Source organism: Drosophila montana, unplaced genomic scaffold, assembly GCF_035044405.1.
Source record: "Drosophila montana isolate Dmon_TW-CO22-7 unplaced genomic scaffold, ASM3504440v1 contig_1624_1, whole genome shotgun sequence".
Classification (NCBI taxonomy): domain Eukaryota; kingdom Metazoa; phylum Arthropoda; class Insecta; order Diptera; family Drosophilidae; genus Drosophila; species Drosophila montana.
Genome location: NW_026996559.1, coordinates 4,017,755 through 4,036,581, shown reverse-complemented (window position 1 = coordinate 4,036,581; position 18,827 = coordinate 4,017,755). Strand labels below are relative to the sequence as shown.

At 41.8% G+C, this 18,827-nt stretch overlaps 1 protein-coding gene across 1 annotated transcript; it reads left to right on the top strand.

The window, feature by feature from the left end:
• The first annotated feature begins 10,623 nt into the window (after nt 1–10,623).
• On the top strand, nt 10,624–12,473 carry LOC135440444 (uncharacterized). Its single transcript, XM_064699609.1, has 3 exons — nt 10,624–11,565; nt 11,627–12,123; nt 12,190–12,473. The coding sequence occupies exons 1-2, from the start codon at nt 11,301–11,303 to the stop codon at nt 11,704–11,706; spliced, it is 345 nt and encodes a 114-aa protein (XP_064555679.1). The 5' UTR covers nt 10,624–11,300; the 3' UTR covers nt 11,707–12,123; nt 12,190–12,473.
• Nucleotides 12,474–18,827: the final 6,354 nt, after the last annotated feature.

The following is an 18,827-nucleotide window of genomic DNA, read 5'->3' as shown; positions in this document are numbered from 1 at the left end:
AACTTAAAACTTCGCACAACAAATCTTTGAGTCGCATTCCCCCCGAAAAAGTTTGAATTTTGTGAAAAGTGTGAAACACGTCTCAAATGAATTTGAACAAAGATCTTTGAAAATAAGTTTGGATGGTAAGCAAAGAAGTTACATACAAACGTTTTTCGCGATTTTTCCACACTTGCGAGTGGAATTTCCCGAAACCCCGTCTTAACGTGCACCTACATCATATAAGGTAGCTACAGTGAAAATTTCAGCTTCCTAGCTCTTACGGTTTGGGCTGTGTGCTGATCACCAATCAGTCAGTCAGTCAGTCAGTCAGTCAGGACAAACAGTTTTATATATAGAGATATATTAGATATAGATATCCCGCGCCAAGGTCTGTATTCCTTAAACATGTATTCATATGTATATATAAATATACATGTGTAAACATGTACTTACCTAACTTAGACAATTGCACGATTAAATAATATGCACATTCACACATACGTACATATATATATATTTACACACACTTACGTACATACATACATTCATACACACAAACATACAGACTTACAAGCATCCGTATGAACATACCTACATGCATAAAGAATGTTAAATAATCGAAGCATGAAAACCTATAGGAATAACTTGACTTCTTGAGAATCGCAGAGTAGGGCGATTTACAACTTAAGTCATTTTTAGCGCAACTGGTGGATTTATCAAAAGTGTAAATTACATACACGCTTATAGACACATGAGTGCATACATACATGCATGCATGCATACATACATTCATACAGATATACATGCGTACATAGATTGCATGTATTTACTTCTTGTATGAAAAACTCTTTTGATTGTTTGTTCAAACTCAAGACAATCGACTTTCATTGTTCTCTTAATATGTATGCAAAAGCATATCAAAGCGAACTACTATATTGAAAAGCTCCGATTGGAATAATCGTTAGTGTCTAAGGATTTTGTATTTACTCACTTCTAACTTGGGTTTTTAATCTTCGACGTTCCGACGTTCTTTTTTCCTTACATTTCCTTTGGATTGCCAACTCAAGTTAACTCCACTCACCTCCCCCTTTCTCATTTCCTCCGCATAACCCTCTCACACACTTCTTCTTTGCACCTTTCTCTGCAGAACTTCGCGCTTTCATCAATACAATTAAAATTTTTAATCAAAATAATTAAATCATATTCCATTGATGGCACAAGCGATTACACAAAAGCGATGGCGATGATGTTTTCGTGCGTCAAACCATCAAAGTGAAAATTCAAAGGCCACGCCCCCATCGCCCCCTCTGGCGGCTGCATCGGCGGGCACTTAAATTACGCACACATCGTTAAACGCGCGTTTGCAAATTGAACAATATTTGAAAAATTACAGAAAAAAAATAATAATATTGAAAAAAAATTGAAGCTCCAGCGCCAGCACCCACCCTCGCTTGCCACACCCACCGTATGGAGGGAAAAAAATTTGCGCAATTTTTTATAAATGTTGCGGCATACGCAACGCCGCCAGGCAAAAGCCGCGCAGCTCGTTAGCAACTTAAGTTGAGCTGTTGACGACGACGACGACGACGTCAAACAAAAGGCAAACGTCAATGCGCCGTCGAATTGGCAACATATTTGCGAACAGCACCACGCGCGAAAGCCACCCGCTGCCCCCCTGCCCCGTTGCCCCGCAGACCCGGACCAAGCAACTGCCACCACCCACTGCTGCCACACAGGCGCCAGCCCGCGGCATATGCGCGGAAAAAAAAACAAACGCCAACTAAAAGAACGCCCAGAGAACGACAGCGGCATGTGAAGCACCCACCGCCCCACTCCCCATCCCGCGCAAGCCAAGCCGCGTGTTTGATTACCACGCGCGGTTACACGCAAAACAACGCAATTTTCGGCATGCATGCCGCCAGTCGAGGCACCACACCACAAGCCAAACCCACCCCACCCAAGAGCCAGGCCATCAGGGTGCGAGGTCAGGGGGTCGGCGGGTCGGTGGGTCGGTGGGTCGCTGGGCCGGGTGGCTGCTGTTCAATACGGGGGTCGCGCTCGAGCTGCAAGAAAAATCGCACAAAATCCCACTTGACAGGCGTAGTTAGCGGGCATCAGCATCAAATGCAAATATCAGTCATGTTGCCCGCTCGCGAGGGCAGCTCAAGCAGTTAATGTTATTTCATTCAAGGCTGCCTACCTAAACAGATCCATTTGTCTTAGTAGACATTATTAGTATTGGTATTTGCAGATGTTTCTTTTCTTGAGCTCCTAGTCAGGTGGATCTGCAGGCATTATCTGACAGCTTCGAATTTCTGGATAATACTTATTCTATTGCAAGTTTATAATACTTTTTCTATTGCAAGAATTTTCTTTCCGTTTGACAAGCTGCTCTTTCCTTGACTCTGTGAATTCTTGCAAACTTTGAACGCGACCCACTTGTCGGTTTAAACATCTTTTGATATATTGAACAGTGGCGACTGGCGGGCCGTCGACTGCGGTTAATGGCTTATTTAAAATTGTGGCGCGGCGCATTTTGAGAAATTGGCAAAACTGGCGGCTGGAAATTGATACGCGGCAATCAGTGCGACAATCCCCCAGCTAAAGATTCGGGCTTTAAATCATAATCAGTAAAATGGAAAAAATATAAATAATGAAAATTACAACGGAGCCGAAGTGCTGCAAAAATTGAAAGTAGAGCACGGAGGGTTGGCAAAAAAAAAAAAAAAAATTAAAAAACCAAGAAGAAACAAAATTTGCATAACTTTGGGTGGGTCGAGTGATTTATATGTGGTGGGTGGGGCAATGTTGTGAATCAACAGGATGATTACGCCGAGTGAAAGAGTGCGAGCGAGAGAGAACGATGCCGAGATAGGGGGGTCGAACAAAAAACCAAAATGAAATTAATCTAATAAGGCAACATTGTCGTCATCCTGTTGTTGTCCTTGTTGTGCGCCGTGGCAAGTGGGCCACAAACTTTGTTAGCTCCTTACAGAGGTTGTTCTTGTTCCTGTTGTTGTTGTTGTTGTTGGGCCCAAGTCAATTTTACAAACCATTGATGCAGAAGATCAAACTTCCGCAAATGTTGTTAATGAAATATTAATGCGAAAAGGATATGCAATTGACAATTGTCTCGCTCCATGTCCCACCCGGCAGGCCGCCATCTGCTTTTGGGTGGGCTTAAAACACAAAGCCGCTCATTTGCATAGAGCCGCAGCCAAGGAATCACAAATGGCAGCGGCCACTAGAGGGAATCGCTCTAAATTAAATTGCAATCTCAACTCTACAGATAATATGAAGCGGGAACAAGAAAAAAAAATTGAAACAAAAAAAAAAGAAATCTTCGAAAAGGAAAAATATAATCACAGCCATTAATCATGGCGCGCCACTTTCTCTCGCTGGGATGCAGCTTCAATTGACATTTTCCATTCGCCAGCTTCCAGCGTCTTATGCAAATTTTCCAACCGCCCCCTGGCCTCCCCTCCATAGCACAGCACATATTGGCTGCAGCTAAAAGCATTGATAAATCATAACCACAATGCCCCGCACAGATTTATTGTGGCGCGAGAAAAATAGCGAACAGCGCACCACCCAAGCCACAATAAACCACCTACCCACTGGGCACTTGCGGCAAACGGGAAAAGGGTCCAGCCAAAAGGCCTTCGATTTGCATTTCAATTGATTATAAGGAGTATACAACTTCTATTGGAAACGGAAGCAACTGAAGAACTGAACGGATATACCTAAACAGGCCACAGGCAGGAGGGTTGCCTTCGGCGACACTCGGTACAGCTCAGATACCAACAGAAAGGCCAACGTAACGACAATTTTAAGCAGAAAAACTTAATAAATATATGCAATATACGATACTCCTTTTAAAATTCGTTAGATTTCAATCTATTTCACATAGTTTACAGTGAAAAGTCACACAGATTAAGATTTGCCAAAATACAAAATTCAAATGGAGTTCGACCAAAGGATGCGCCTGAATCAACATCTATAAAAGTCTTAAGTTTGACTTTTTGTCACGATTGATCTCAACAAAATTTAATTTTCTTTAATGTTGTTTTGTATTTCTTGCATAATGCATTTTCAAATACTTTTGATTAATTGCGAAAATTCCATTAAATTCTTCTTATTGTTTATAAATTAACAGTTCTAACCTTTGGGGTGCGCTTTTCTAAGTAGCTATATTTTATCTAGCATATTTGCCTATATCTCAGTCTATAAACAGCTTACATAGCTAACAACTTAATTGGAACGATACCTGTATGAAACATATATTTATATTGGTGTTTATGTTAATGTATAAATATATATTTGAAATTAAGTACTCACCTGTAAATTCACACGCACGATTATTTTATCATCATCCATCAGTAGGAGGGAGACGAACTTTTGTATAAAAACATCACTGAAAGAATAGGAAAGCAAAGATAATATTCATTAGCTTAAAAACGCAGCTTGCTTGCAGTAGAGCAATATTTATAAATATGTTTTTTGTTAATTTACAGCCCAGCTCACAATACACATACATACATACATACAAATATACATACAAACATACATGCATACATGCATTCATACATGCATACGTGCATTCATATGTACAATCGTACATACATATGTACATACGTACACACATATATCCATGCATATAGCGTGTACTCCCCGACCTTGCCCGTGATTTTTTTAAGCATTGAATTTCAGATATAACTTTTCCATTCAGTTGCCAACCATGGACAATTTAAATTGTTTACATTTAAAACCCGTACCATATAAAGTTAAATTTTACAGAGATATTCGAAAATAAGTTTAAAATCCATCGAAGTATGAACCAAAAGTTGGAATCAACTATTTTGGCCCAAGTAGTAGAATCTGAAAACCGAAATATAAACTTTCGACAAAGATTACAACTGAAAATTCCAGCGTCAGCTCTTTAGCTATGTGCTGTGCGTTGACCACCAGTCATTCAGACAGTCAGTCAGTCAGTCACACAAACAGTATTATATGTAGAGATGAATAAGGTGAGTTTTCATTAAATTTTACCTTAAGCTAGACATTATTATAGTAATAGTATTCCAAAATTGTAATTGTAACCGAATAGGATATAAAACGGCAAATTCTGTTCAGACATTTCAGTTTTTTAGCGCTCGATTTTGGATATGATTTAAGAAAACCCAAATAATGAATTGAAAAACCGTATCTTATTTTAAAAGAAAATACTAATAATAAAAATAACATACAAATTCTGTTTTATAAATTAAAAGACTAGTTAGATGTAGTTAATTAAATAGAAAATCAAGCTTCGTTTTTACTATTTGAAAAATCAGCTTGTATTGATTAAGGATTATGAAAATGTTTTTACTGAACGGCCTTTGCTTGGGCCATTTCCAGCACTTGGCTTACACATGCATTGTGGTCGAGGCGGACCACAGATAACTAGGGCTCAGGGTTTTGGGTGCGGCTGACTTTAAGTGCGTGCTGGCAGATGGGCAGGATCAGGCGTCGATTGCAAGTGTCGTTTACCGTCTTCGGGCTGCAGTGTGCGGGTGTGTTAAGTAAACTGTCAATATTTGATGTATGTTAACACCCAGCGCCTACACACACACACACACACACATGGAGAGCGCTGCCGACTTGGAAGCCCAGAGCCAGAACCAGAGCCCTTGCCTGGCGTGTCAACAAACATTCTCGTTGATGACGTCGTCGGCGTCGTCAGTGTCAGTGTCGATGTCGATGTCGTCTGGAGTGCCGCCGCCTGTTAGCTGCCTTGTTAAACCGATTTGCCATATTTTTGCATGTGTATCTAGCCGCATGCACCATTTGGCAGGCAAATGCCAAAAGGCAGCCACAAACACGCGCGCATCGTGCTGCCAACAAGGAAACAAACTGGCAATCATGGCTGAGGATGAGCGGCAGGCGACGGCGGGAGGCGGGCGGCCACAGTCTGCCAGACAGGCAGACATGTCGTCTGCCGCTTGGCAGCGTTTTACTGTATTCAATATGTCAAATCGTGTCGATAACGTTCAAACAAGCCCCAGGCCCTGCAACCAGACCCAAATGGAGCAGATGCAAGTGGCGCAGAGGTGAGCTGGATTGAAGGATTGAAGAATTGTTGGCTGGCAAGGCCGCCATTTGCGGTTGCACCTTGGCATCCCAGCTGCAACAACAATCGCAATGGCTGATCAGAGAGGTAGCTTGCGAGAGGAGGGAAGCTTGCTGATGGCAGTCGGTTAAAGCCATTGGCAAACAAAGTTGTGCATCGTCTGTGGCGTAAACTTAATTAATCAATTTCAAATCAATTACCACAAATTTGTTACCAATATGCAAAGACATGAATCAGAGCCCAGACAACGACTGCGACTCCGACTCCGACGCTGACACCCGCCCAAAGCCCGTTTCAGATGTAGTCGAGAGACCAGCCAGACTCGCCCCAAGATAAGACCCTGGGGCCGGCGGCGCATAAACAAATCTTAGCTGTCAAAAGTGCTCAAAGCCATTGTGCTAATCTCCACGCGGCTCTGGGCCAAAGGAGGCTGACTGGGAGGGGGGGTGGTTGCAACAGCTCTAACGGCATTCAATAAATCACTAAACACTTGAATGACGCTGCCAATGCAACTTGCAACACATTGCACACACTTGCAACAAGGAGTGGCAGGGAGATGGCAACTGCGACTGAGACGGGGGATTAACATGCAAACGACATAAACACACAGCAACGCACACATGCACACACACACACACACAGTGTGAGTCACACCCAGGCGGAAGCGGGCAGCGACCGGATGCAATGGCAAAGGATGCAGTTGCCGTTGCCGTTGCCGTTGCCGTTGCCTGGCCTTGCCTTGCCTCGCCTTGGCCTGGGCCCGGGTCAGGGCCAGGGCTCATAATTCAAAATTGAAATTGCAACAATCAATTGCAACAACATGCAACAAATCGTTTGTTGCCCCGTAGCCTAATCACTGCACGTTAGTTCAACAGCCAGCGGAAGCCGGCAAAAGGATGCGAATGCGAATCTGAATCTGAATGTGATTCCGAATGGGTTGGGCATTCGTACATGTATGTGTATATGGACAGCTGGGCACTCGGGGTTGACATATAAATCTCAGTCGTAGCACTTAAATGGGCACAGGAAGGGGGCATGGCGGCATGGTTCGATTGTTCAGCTAATTTTAGATAATTTCTCAGGCAAGCAACCCGGCTAACTAGTTTATGTGTACTCATATAATATATATGTGATCGATTGATTGATTGCTTGACTTGTGGTGTAATTGCATTCGTTAACATAATGAGCTGTGGGAAACTGAAGCTTTACACTACTTAAATCAATTTATGACTTAACCAAAAGTTTTGAAAGATTTATTTATGGGCGCCTACTTAATTACTTAATTGATTGATTGTACGCACGCTTAACTGATTGAGGCTGTATAAAGCTGGTCAGAAATATTAAAGCTTCCGATCACAGCCGCTTACACTTAAGTTAATTCCAATTGACTGATCAATTGAATGCTTGATTGGTTGAGTAACTTATAAGATGATTAGCTGATTGATTGAGTGAATGATAGATTATATTATTGATTGATTGTATCACAAAGAGCGTCACTTTAATTGGTATCCAGATAATGAGTACATGCATAAGATTGCTAGCTGATTGAGGGTTTTTTAATCCAAAATTTCACAATATTCTTTATCTTTAGCTTTAAATACTTGTATTGAATAATACTACATTGCTTGAGTGTCAAATTGAAAAGGCCAACCTTTTTTGAATTGAATTTTCTATGGAGGATCCTTAGCCATCGATTTTTGGAAAATACATAAAAACTTTAGTATGTACGAAACAGTATTTTAAATAATTGCTCAAAGGATATGGGTAACATATTTAATTCAGCTGATGCCCTGTATTTAGTCGAGTTTTTACTTAGATGGCCCAAAAATGATTTGTAATTAAATTGACCACTTACCCCAAATCCACTCAGTACCCTCTCTGTGAGGTTTTGCCTGCGATTTACATGACAAACTTCATATTGTGCTAGAGCAAAAGATTGAGGAAGGTGTGTGCAGGTGTGTAAGTGTATTATGAATGGGCCAATGAAGCGTTGGGTGTAATTAGTAGAGTTTACGAGTCACCTGCTTGGCTTGCCTGGCCTGCTAATCTGTGATTTTCCAAATTGTTTCACAAGTGTCATAAATCAATGCAATACCAATAAGTCGTTGTTGTTGCTGTTGTTGTTCCTGTTGCGATTGTTGGAAAATGCTAATTTCGCAAAAGGATATGCCCATGCATAAATGGCATTCGGGCGCAGGAGCAGCGCCCCGAACTGGACAGACGTCAGAAGACATTGGCCAAGGGAGGAGGGAGACTGAGGCAGCAGCGGCCAGAAGGCAGTTGGAGACACGAGACAAACATATTTCATGTAGTCTCAATTGGAATTCTAAATCAATCAGATTGAGACGATGACTGGGCAGCAACTGTCTGGCCGACCCACTGTCCCACAGTCCAAGCCCGAGCGACAGCAACAGCAACAGCGGCAGCAGCAGCAGCAGCAACAACAACCTCTTGACCCCATCTGTCTCTGCATTAAGTAAGACACAAATCATAATCGTATGCGTGTGCAATGGGAACTGCTAACTGGCAACTGGCTGGACGAGAGCAAGGATGAGTCGGAGTCCGAGTCGGAGTCGGCTGCTCACTGGCGTGTTAGAATATGCAAAATTTCAAATATGAATTGAACTGATATATTAATGGCCACTTGGGCTACCTAACAACAGGCTGCACAAGAGAGGGGGGTTCGGCGGGGGCGTAGCTGTAGCCAGTCAGCAAAAGCAGCTGCAGCTTCCGGCGCCAGTGAGAGGACGCAGGACGCAGAACTCAGCATTTGGGCTCCAGACTCAGACTCAGGCTCAAAGTCGGAATCGGAATCATAGTCGGCATAGGGGTCGGAGGAGTCGGCGTTGGCATTTATAAATCAAAATGTTGGGCCAACAAACCTTGCAAGGCCCAAGGACATGCCTGCTGCAATGTTATATCGACGTGTGTGAGTGTGTGTGTGTGTGTGTATGTGTGTGTGAGTGTGTGTGTGCGTAATTGGCCAGGAGCTGTAGCTGTGTAGCTGCAACACATCCTTACGCCTTAGTAGCAAAATGTTGCAGCAACTTATCTCTTGCCTGGTCATATAAATAATGACAAGCACGACGACAAATAATAATGCACACACACACACACACACACACACACGCACACACACATACAAACACACGCACAGGACATGCAGCACAATAGGCCTATAGGAAAAAAGGACCTGTGTGAGTGTGCATAATATGAAAATTTATGTGCGGAAAGGATTGAAAATAAATTTATGAATTATATTGGTTAGAAAATTGCATCTACTCAAGGATATCCTTAATGTTTAAAGGATATGCATGTGTTTTACTGCCGGTGTGCGCCATTGTCTTCTGAAGGAGGGGCGACCTAGAGGCTGCCCCAGAGGTTGGGGGAAAGCACGCAACTGCAACTACAACTGTATCTATTACATGCAACAATGTCCGTCGCAGAATTTATTGTTTGTTTGATTTGCATTGTGCGTGGCGACTTTTGACAGGATAGCACTGCGCAGGATGCTCGCAACTGGCAGCAAGAGCACGCTTCAAGCCACTTTTCGCACACGTTTCCTGCTTACCTATTTATTTAGCTTCTTTTTTTTTTTGGTGTGTTCTCATCTTATTAGCGATAAGAGCTACAATTTGCCCTCTAAGTGCTTTCCAACAAGCACAACAACAAACGCCAAAGAACACAACACAAAATCAAAGAATCCACGCAGAAGCTTTGAGTGACTGTCGTCGACCTGTCGTTGCTTATCATAAAAATCCAATAAATGCTACTACACACACTCCCATGCGCGGAGAAGAACATTTCTTAGGAGTGGAGGCAAAAGCCTTCGCCTTTTACGATTCGGTATTGCTTCACCCTCCATCATCGTCATCTTTGGTTGTAGTTTACGACTTTTCTTTCGATGTGTAGCGCGCTTTCCCACTCTCTCTGCCTCACGCTCTCTCTCTCTCTCTCTCTATCTCTCTCTCTCTCTCTCGGTGTTACCGTGCCCTATTCTCAAATCTGTCAAAGTTCTACTACATGACACTTGCCCAACTACCACACAATCAAATCATGCACTGAAAAAAAAGAAGCAGGATTAAACAAAATATACTCCGTACAGGTCTCGGCAATTGAATACCGAGTAGCAAAGCTTGAATTCCAGGATAAAGTATATATACTATAGAGTAGGACATATTCCATATGGGTGTAGCATTGCCATAGTTTCATGGCTTAAAGAACAAATGTTTTTTATCATTAAAAAAAATAGTGAGAATTTTGAACTGAACTGGTTTGAGCCCGGAATTTTTATGTTGTATGAACAGAAATGAAAACCAGTTTATTTATCCACTAAGTTCTGAATCGAAGCTTAAAGCAAGCCGTATTTGATTTGGTACTAAACTGTTGTTTACTTAAAATAATATTTGTGAAAAATAAAATGTTAAAATAAATTATTTAGCTCGATGAAACAAATATAAAAATTATATTTATTTTAAATTAAATTGAAATTTTGAAATTTTTAGACTTGTGAGTGATACAAATATATTTTTCATACAATTCGAAATTCTTTACACAAATTTTGTTAAATGTATTGCACACCTTGTTGCCAGCGCACGCATATAAAGAAATCGCAATAAAAGATGCTTGACACGTTTATATTTATTCCCCCCGAACTCGGCAGACATCATCATCAGCAGTCGCAGTAGATCAAATGGCTAACAAGAGCGAGCAGTGCGGGCGGCTCAAGCATATAAAACCACTGGCAAATGAGCTACTGTGGCAGTGGATAGATTTCATTAGTTTGGCCTTACATATTACATACTCATCATTATTAATGGGCAGACATCGCTGAGGGGTGAGGGAGAGCTTTTATGGCACTTACTTATGCATAGGTATTAGTCAATCAATACTTAACAATATGCTTATGAACGTCTGCGTTTTTCTTATATGATGCGAAAGTCCCAAACCAAGAAAAATGCTTGCATTTCAGAGGAGAACCTAACTTGAGGAACTAAACCTATAAATTATTTAAATATGTTCTGACGTGCAAGGCAAAGCAACCAAAGTTCCTACTTTCTGTCAAGTATTATAGTTCGATTGTTCAGTAAGGAACGCAGAACAGTTTCTTATAAATTTGCCAAGCCTGTAGCAGTCATACAACCCAAAATTAATAGTTTAGAGTCGCGAACAATCTTGCCGCATTACAAAGTCCTAAATTTTCTGTATCATGGATTTGAAGAGCTTTAGGGAGCGCTGGCGTCGCAACCATCCGTACGACGACTGCCTGCCGCCCTTTCTGGGCGGGCCCATGGAAGAAATCTTCTGCAAGGGCCCGCTACATCAAGAACTAAGCAATCGCCTGCCGCAGCTAGTAACGCAGCCAAACCTGAACATCTTGGCAGGCAGTAGCCCCCAAAAGCGTCAACATAAGAACGAGGGTCCGCACTTCAATCCCTGCTCGATTCCGGCTGATTCTGGACTCCATTTGCGCTGTATGTTGTCCCTATTTGTGCTATTTTTTCCTAAAATATCCTTGGCATATACTTTTAACAGATCGCAACAAGGAAACGAATAATGCATTGCGGAAGCTGTGGTGCCTGGACAAATTAAATGTTTGCGAACACCCCAAGTGATGCCCAATGGAGTTCTAGGCCTCGAACCTGCACAAGACCCAGCCACAGAACAAAAATCATTTCATCCAAGCGATGGCATCACTGCACATGATAATTGTGGGGGGCACACGACGAAAAAGCTTGAAAAAACAAAGTCGCGACTAAATTAGTTTTACATACAAAAAAATATAAATAAAAAAAAGATCAACAGCATTTGAACAGCTCAATTTGGTTTTAATGTGCCCCTATAATTGCACGTTTGCTGCAATTACATAAGCTGCGCCGGGCGAGGGGGGCGGAGCAGTCGCAGGTTTGCTGGCAAGCCGCGGGCCATATAAGCGGCAGCCTCGACACATATTGCAACAACTGTCACAACGAACAGCATCAGCAAACATGCGTCTATGCCTGATACTAGCCCTGACCCTGGCCGTGCTGCTGGTAAGTCCAACCGACTCTCTCCACAACTGAAACTAATGGCCTAATCGTTGCCGTAATCCCGCACAGCAACTGGCCGCAGCTAGAGTAACGCCTTTCCAGGGTGCTCAGCATCATGGCTCGTCGACTGTGGCCAGTCTAACTGCCGTGGCAGGCGCTCCGTCGGGACAGCCGCCACGTGGAGGACCACCGCCGCCGCCACGCACCACCACAGCCGCCTCCTCCGGCTAATGGCTTGAGCTGACATGGACCTCACACCTGGACCTACGCATCTTTGGAACTCTATATAAATTCTGCACTGTAACATAGAAATGACACCCACCAATAAAGCAAATATGAAAAAGTAAAGCAAAGTGCGTTTGGCTTCAAATTCTCACAATTCCATTAAAAATATACAAATATTACAAGAATTAATAATTATATATTAAGGTATTAGCCTGCCCATTACTGTGTATTTTACATGCAAAAATGTAAATAAAGCATATTCGAAATTCGATTTAGTTCAGAATAATATTCGCTGTAGTTAAATTTTAAATTTATGTAACAACTGAAAGCTTATTTTAAGCTAGCAAACTTTTTATTCACATAAATAATACGCTACGCGAGTGATCATGACTTGTAATGCTCTGCATTAGCAGAAATGTCTAGCATTTTCTTTACCAATTCTAACTGAACTGCTGCCCACTCAGAGCCGGTTTCCTACGATCCTACAGACAGATATAGCTGGTGCGAATAGGTAGTTGATGCTGGTCAAAAAAGAGTCAGATACGCCTCGTTCGCCCTGATCATAAGTTAATCCTGCCTGAACTACTTCAATTGTTTCAAATTAAATTATGGGCATACTGTTCAATTGAAGCTTTATCATATGCTTATATTTAAATGTGTCGATCTAGATGAGTAAGTTTTTATTTAAAGCTTAAATGTATTACTCATCAGTTCCAGTGAAGAGGCTTTGTTATATTTATGAATGTAAAATATTTTTACTATTGAAACAATCATGACGATGAATCTCAAGGTTAACCGTTTGCGTGAGTGGGGAATTTACCCAAACTGACATCATGGACGACAGCTAGATTGTCTCTGTGGCTGTTTATAATAAATGCTGTGATCAGCAATCTTTATAAAACCGGAACCGAAAATCCCAGATGAAGGTACATATTTACTTGATAATCTTCCGGAAAAAAAATCGCCACGTTCAAGCAAGATAATTGCATGAGCATAAAAAAGAGAGGGACGGACAATTATATTTGTAATAGGTGTCATACGGATAAAACAAAAAACAGCCCCATAGCTTATATTTCAAATGTTGTCAAATAATTTTAATATCCATCAGTTGCTGTGGGAGTATTTTCGGTGGGCACGAGGTAGCCTCCAAAGCTTGCCCAATGCATTCACAAATGCATTTAGCGGGCACAAAAAATATCCCCAGAAACAATGAAAACGTATTATTTATCTGAAAATCTACGTTTCAAATCGAGATGGGCACGGGCCGTGCTTTTCTCCGTCGCACGAAGGGTCCGTGCAGCAAAATTGAAATTCGTGCCTGATTCGAGCGGTTCCGTGCGATCCCCGGTGAAAATCTTAAACACGACTTTCGAAATTATTCCGATGCAAATAAGAAAATAGCACAGATATTGATAAATAAATATTGGAAGCAGATTCCCACATATTTTCGGTCGTGCTGTTCTGGCCTGGGCTGGGCTGTCGATAAACTTTTCCTGTACTTATTAATTTCGTGATCGTGTTGGGCCGTGTTGTAAAAACCTGGCCCGTGCCCGTCTCTAGTTAGAACTAAATGAAATTAAACTAAACACAAAAAAAAAAATAACGATGACAACTAATTTATAAAGTATGAAGTGTTTAGCTTATAATTACTATCATTGTCCGCTTCTAGCCAGAAGACAACTATAAATCAGCGATGACTGCGGACTATTGCCGGCAGTTGTATTTTGTCGGCAAGTTGGGTGGTTGAGTGGCTCAGCGTCTCAGCGCCTCAGTTCGGCTTTCATATTCGATGCGCGGCTTTTTGCATATCATTGGGCTTTTGCTCTGCTGCCTCTGGCTGATGGGCGACCTGGGGCAGTTGTATGCCGCACCACTTGGAGATCACTCGGATCACGCCGGCTGTATACGTGTGACGATCGTTAGGCAAGCGCCAACCACAACAGCAACAACAACCACAACAACAACAACAACAACTACTACAGCGGCTACAACCAGAGCCACGGTGGCACCTGGCTAAAATTGACAGTCGATTGTTTATTGCTCATATTTGAAATAAAGTGCCTCAAAAGATCGCAGCATACTTTTAAGAGAGCGTTCTGAACTCAGTTAAAAAACCAGTTTTAATTCCATTCGTACCGCTGCTGGAGCCATGAGGCTGCCACATGTGGCAACAATATACAAGAACTGATAGTTCGCTTAGATGCAGATACATTTTATCGTCCTGTTAGATATATTAACAGATATTCCGCATAGAGTATAATAGTTTTGATCACATTGTCGAAAATTTTGAATCATCGATAGCTCACGCCGTTTCTCCAAAATCGACAAATATGGTGTTTTATAATAGATCAGGTTTTGCAGATATCAAATTTGTTTTTTCTTTCTGACTTGCAGCCCTGATTCTTATATGGTTTCCGATCCCGTTTGTTGCTTTGAAAAAGCTGGTACTCTTCAGCAGCTGCTGAAAGTCCAATCTGGAGCCGAGCCGCATTCAGAGTTACCGATTTGAGCTGCTCCTTCTTCACGCTCCCCTCCTGTTGCTACACCCGCGGTAGCTATGACCGGTTCCCCAGGGCAATGTTAATTGGATGGCAAATGCAAAGGCAAAGGCAAAGGCGGACCGCACAATGCACAAACAAGCTGCCAAATATAATTAAATATTTTATCGCATAAAAGTGTAGGAAAAGTGCCAAAATGAAACGACAACAAGAAAATGAGCAGCCGGCATGCGTTTCCCTGACCATTTTGCATACTCCGCTGGGGGCTGGCGAGGGGCAGCGGCTCAAGAGAATGGGGCCGTGTTGCTGGCTCAGGTGGAGGCCGTTCTCCTAATATTGTTAGACCTGACATTGTTGTCGTTTTATGTAGTCTATGTGCGAGTGTGTGTGTGTGTGTGTGTATGTACTTAACACATGTTCCACAAACAATACGCCCGCAGCTCAACCGACTTGGCTCCCAGTTTTGCCACCCTTTCGCTCCCTGCCCCCGAAAAAATTTCCATTGCCCCCCGGTTGCATTTCTTTGGTCTTTAGGTTTTTCAGATGAAATCTTTTTTGGCCTGCAGTGGCGCCAGCAACAAGAACAACAACAACAACAACAAGGCCAACGTTCCATTGTTCAGACAGAGCTGAGCCCGAGCAGAGCAGAATATGCTTTTTTCGACAATTTCCATATGAATTTTAATTATAATTTTTCTATGTTCATTTTCATGAAAACAATCAAAAATGACTTTTGTACCGCAGCAGCAGCCGCCCCCAACTCTTCCGGGCAGCTTTTCTGGTAACGGAGCTAGGGTCGGGTCAGGATCAGTAGTAGTGGAACGTGGGGGCGGAGCGATGTGAGCTGGGCTACTTGTAAACCCGCTGCAAATTGTCACTGGCATTAATAGCCGCGAGGTTAGCCTAGTCAACAGCTGTAGTTTATTTGAAGTTGAAATTTGTTGCTCTTCTAATGCGCTACCATAAAACGGGTCGCTAGATAGCAGAACAACGACATACAAAGTAACGAGTCTACTCCAACGAGAATTTGCCAAATTAAATGTTTTAAGATACATCATGTGTGACAACTATAGCCGATCCCAACTACTTATTGTCAATTGTCTTCATATGTAAATAAAGCTGACAAGCGAAGTAACGAGTAAACTGCAAACGAGAGCGAATACAATAATCAGCGGGTATAATTAGAAAATACATCATGTACTAGTACTAGAGCTAATCCCAATTGAATAAGGAAAACAGTTTTTCCGGTGCCAGCTGTTTTCATATATATATATATAGCTGACAAGCGAAGTAACGATTAAGCTGCTAACGAGACCGAGAAAAATAATCAACGAGTACAATTAGTAAAATTTTACAAACGCAATTATATTTTGACAAATTACATATGCAGCTGCATCATATTCAAGTACTGGAGCCAATTCCAATTAGATTAACGACGTCACAATTATACAGATTAAAAAAATACCGAATTTTCAAGCAACGAGAAAACTGCAATAATCAACGAGTATAACAAGCAACGAATTTTGGAAACGGAATTAATGAAATAATATTAAAATATGTATTGTAAATAAAGAACTTCACAGTTATCCAGACTTGAGAGTATATTCAACTTTTAAGAAACGAGTACTCTACAACGAGAGAGCGAATTTCATTTGTTTTCTTACCGATTGTGCTCATTTAAAATATTAAAAATATATATTGTTTTTATAATCGTTTTGGCCAATTGAATCATATCTCTTAAAAATGCAAGGAAAATTTCTTTGAAAATATAAGGTTAAATTTTATGAATACAATCAGTACTATCATCTAAAAAACTTCATTTCTTGAGTGAAAATTATACAATTCTGATATAAATATTATTTTAAGATCAATTGAAATTCTCTGCATAGTGATGAGCCCGTATAAACCATATATGATTAGGCCCATAACTCATGTAGCAGTGTTGCAAAACTCTGCATGCAGCTGATATGGCTTGATTGTGCGGAAAAAGAGGCGTGCAAAAACAAATTATATGCCAACATAAAAAGTAAGACAAAAGCAAACAGCGACATAAACAAGTTAACTGAGCAGCGTTTGTACCTGTTGTTGTTATTGGTGCCAGCTAGCGGGGCAGCTTCCGTTTCCGTCGTGGCCAAAAAACAATCCACCCATATGACAACTGTCGCTGCCTCTGCCTCTGCCGCTGTCACTGGCTCTGGCACTGAATCTGGCCATGCATGCGAGCAGCTTTGAATGCGCTGCAAGGTGGCGCACATGTGCCATGTGTCTGTTTGTGAGATTTGCAGCAGGGTTTCCCTTTGGCCGCAGGCCAGCACCAGCACCAGTGCCCAGGTAACAGCTACTCGCCCTCCCCTATCCCACTCGGCCAGCACTCCCTGGTGCTCCTGCCCATGGTGTCCATAACGAACCGTTGTCATTATGCATTCTGATGACATTTCGCCGCTGTCTTTTGTGCGAACTTATTTTTGTAGCGGCTAATTAAGAGGCAGCCAACTAGCAATGGAAATTCTATACAGCATATTAGTTTAGCGGCTGCGTCAAGGATACGCGGGGCTCCTTTTCCTCAATTTTTATACACGTTCACGAAAGGTAAAAGAGTTTATTGGATTTGTGCTGTCCGTCTACCTGTCCGTGTAGAAGACACTTGAAACTTGACTTATTGCATACTCTTCTACATCCGTCACAGTTACTGAGTTTCGAAAATCTGTATCTCCCATAGCTTGAAAGCTACACATAGAGAAAAACTGCGTGCTGATCCGCGGATTTTTCGTACTTGATGTCTTTATACAAAATTCGTTAGGTTTTAAGCCCGTATCAGGCGTAAAATTTTTTCATTTTTGAAAAAGTTATAGCTCGTCTTTAGTTTTTGATGATATACGAATTCCTGACTTAATTTTTTATGAAATATTTATTTATTGGATTATGACAACACAGCTGGTCCACCAAGGCAACGGGGTCAAAGTCGGCTTATTGGGATGGAGCTGGATTGTCACGTAGGCTGTTTAGGGATTATGGAGCGTCTCCTCTATCGCCCTTAAATGATTTTCGGTTCAGCCTACTGACTGGCCATTTTTTCTTGGCCTTATAGTCAACCAATTTTGCAAGTAGACAACTGCGGATCTCCTCTAATGACAGAGCCAACCTCTACAGATTACAAAAACGTATTGTTATAAATATATATCAATCGATAAAATCAATATCAGTATCAAACCGATGAGTATCTGGCAGTCGATTTTACCCGACTGCAACATTCTTATTTATTATATGTTATCTAGAGTTATCGCCATGCAGAGCTGACAATTGGACTGACAAAATGCTTTGCTCGTCTCACGAATGCTCTTACGGGCAAAGTCCAGACGACTCTGGTTGATACTCTACTACAGTTTGCATAATGAATCTTTGTGGTTTGAAGTTGTCTGTTTGTTGTTGACCAGCTGAAAACTAATTTCGCAAACATTTGTTAGCTCATTAACAATTCAATTTGCTGCATAAACGACCTAAACATACAAATAAATGGACGAGCAGAGACAAAGACTTGAGCAGTAGAAGGGCAGCGGGTGGCAATGACTACTAATAAGTAGTTAGTTGAGTTAGTCTTGCCACACACACACTCACGCACACAGATGTGCATACACTTGCGCACATGAAAAACAGTAAATATTCAATTAGCAGCACAAGTAAAACTCAGGACAAACCCTTTACACCCCAAAAGCCACCCCCCGCTGGAACGCTTATGTGGGTTGCGAGGCACAATTTTAGTTGTATTTTTCTTTTTATTATTCACCTTTTTTTTCTTTTTGTTTATTTGCTTAGTAGTTTGCTTTGATTTGGCAAAGGTTCAGGTTCAGGGTCAGTTCAGGCCCGGTTCCAGTTCCAGTTCCATCACTGCGGGCATTTTTCTAATTACACAGAAAGCAGCTGCTTTGAACCCATTTGCAGCAAGCGGCAGTGGACAGACGGCAGGCGGGTGGCACAAAGACCAAA

What these genes read in the sequence shown, in the direction of transcription:
- LOC135440444 (XM_064699609.1), top strand. Translation starts at nt 11,301, where the DNA reads ATGGATTTGAAGAGCTTTAGGGAGCGCTGGCGTCGCAACCATCCGTAC. An exon ending in TTCTGGACTCCATTTGCGCT is followed by an intron (nt 11,566 to 11,626) that starts GTATGTTGTCCC and finishes TACTTTTAACAG; the next exon opens with ATCGCAACAAGGAAACGAAT.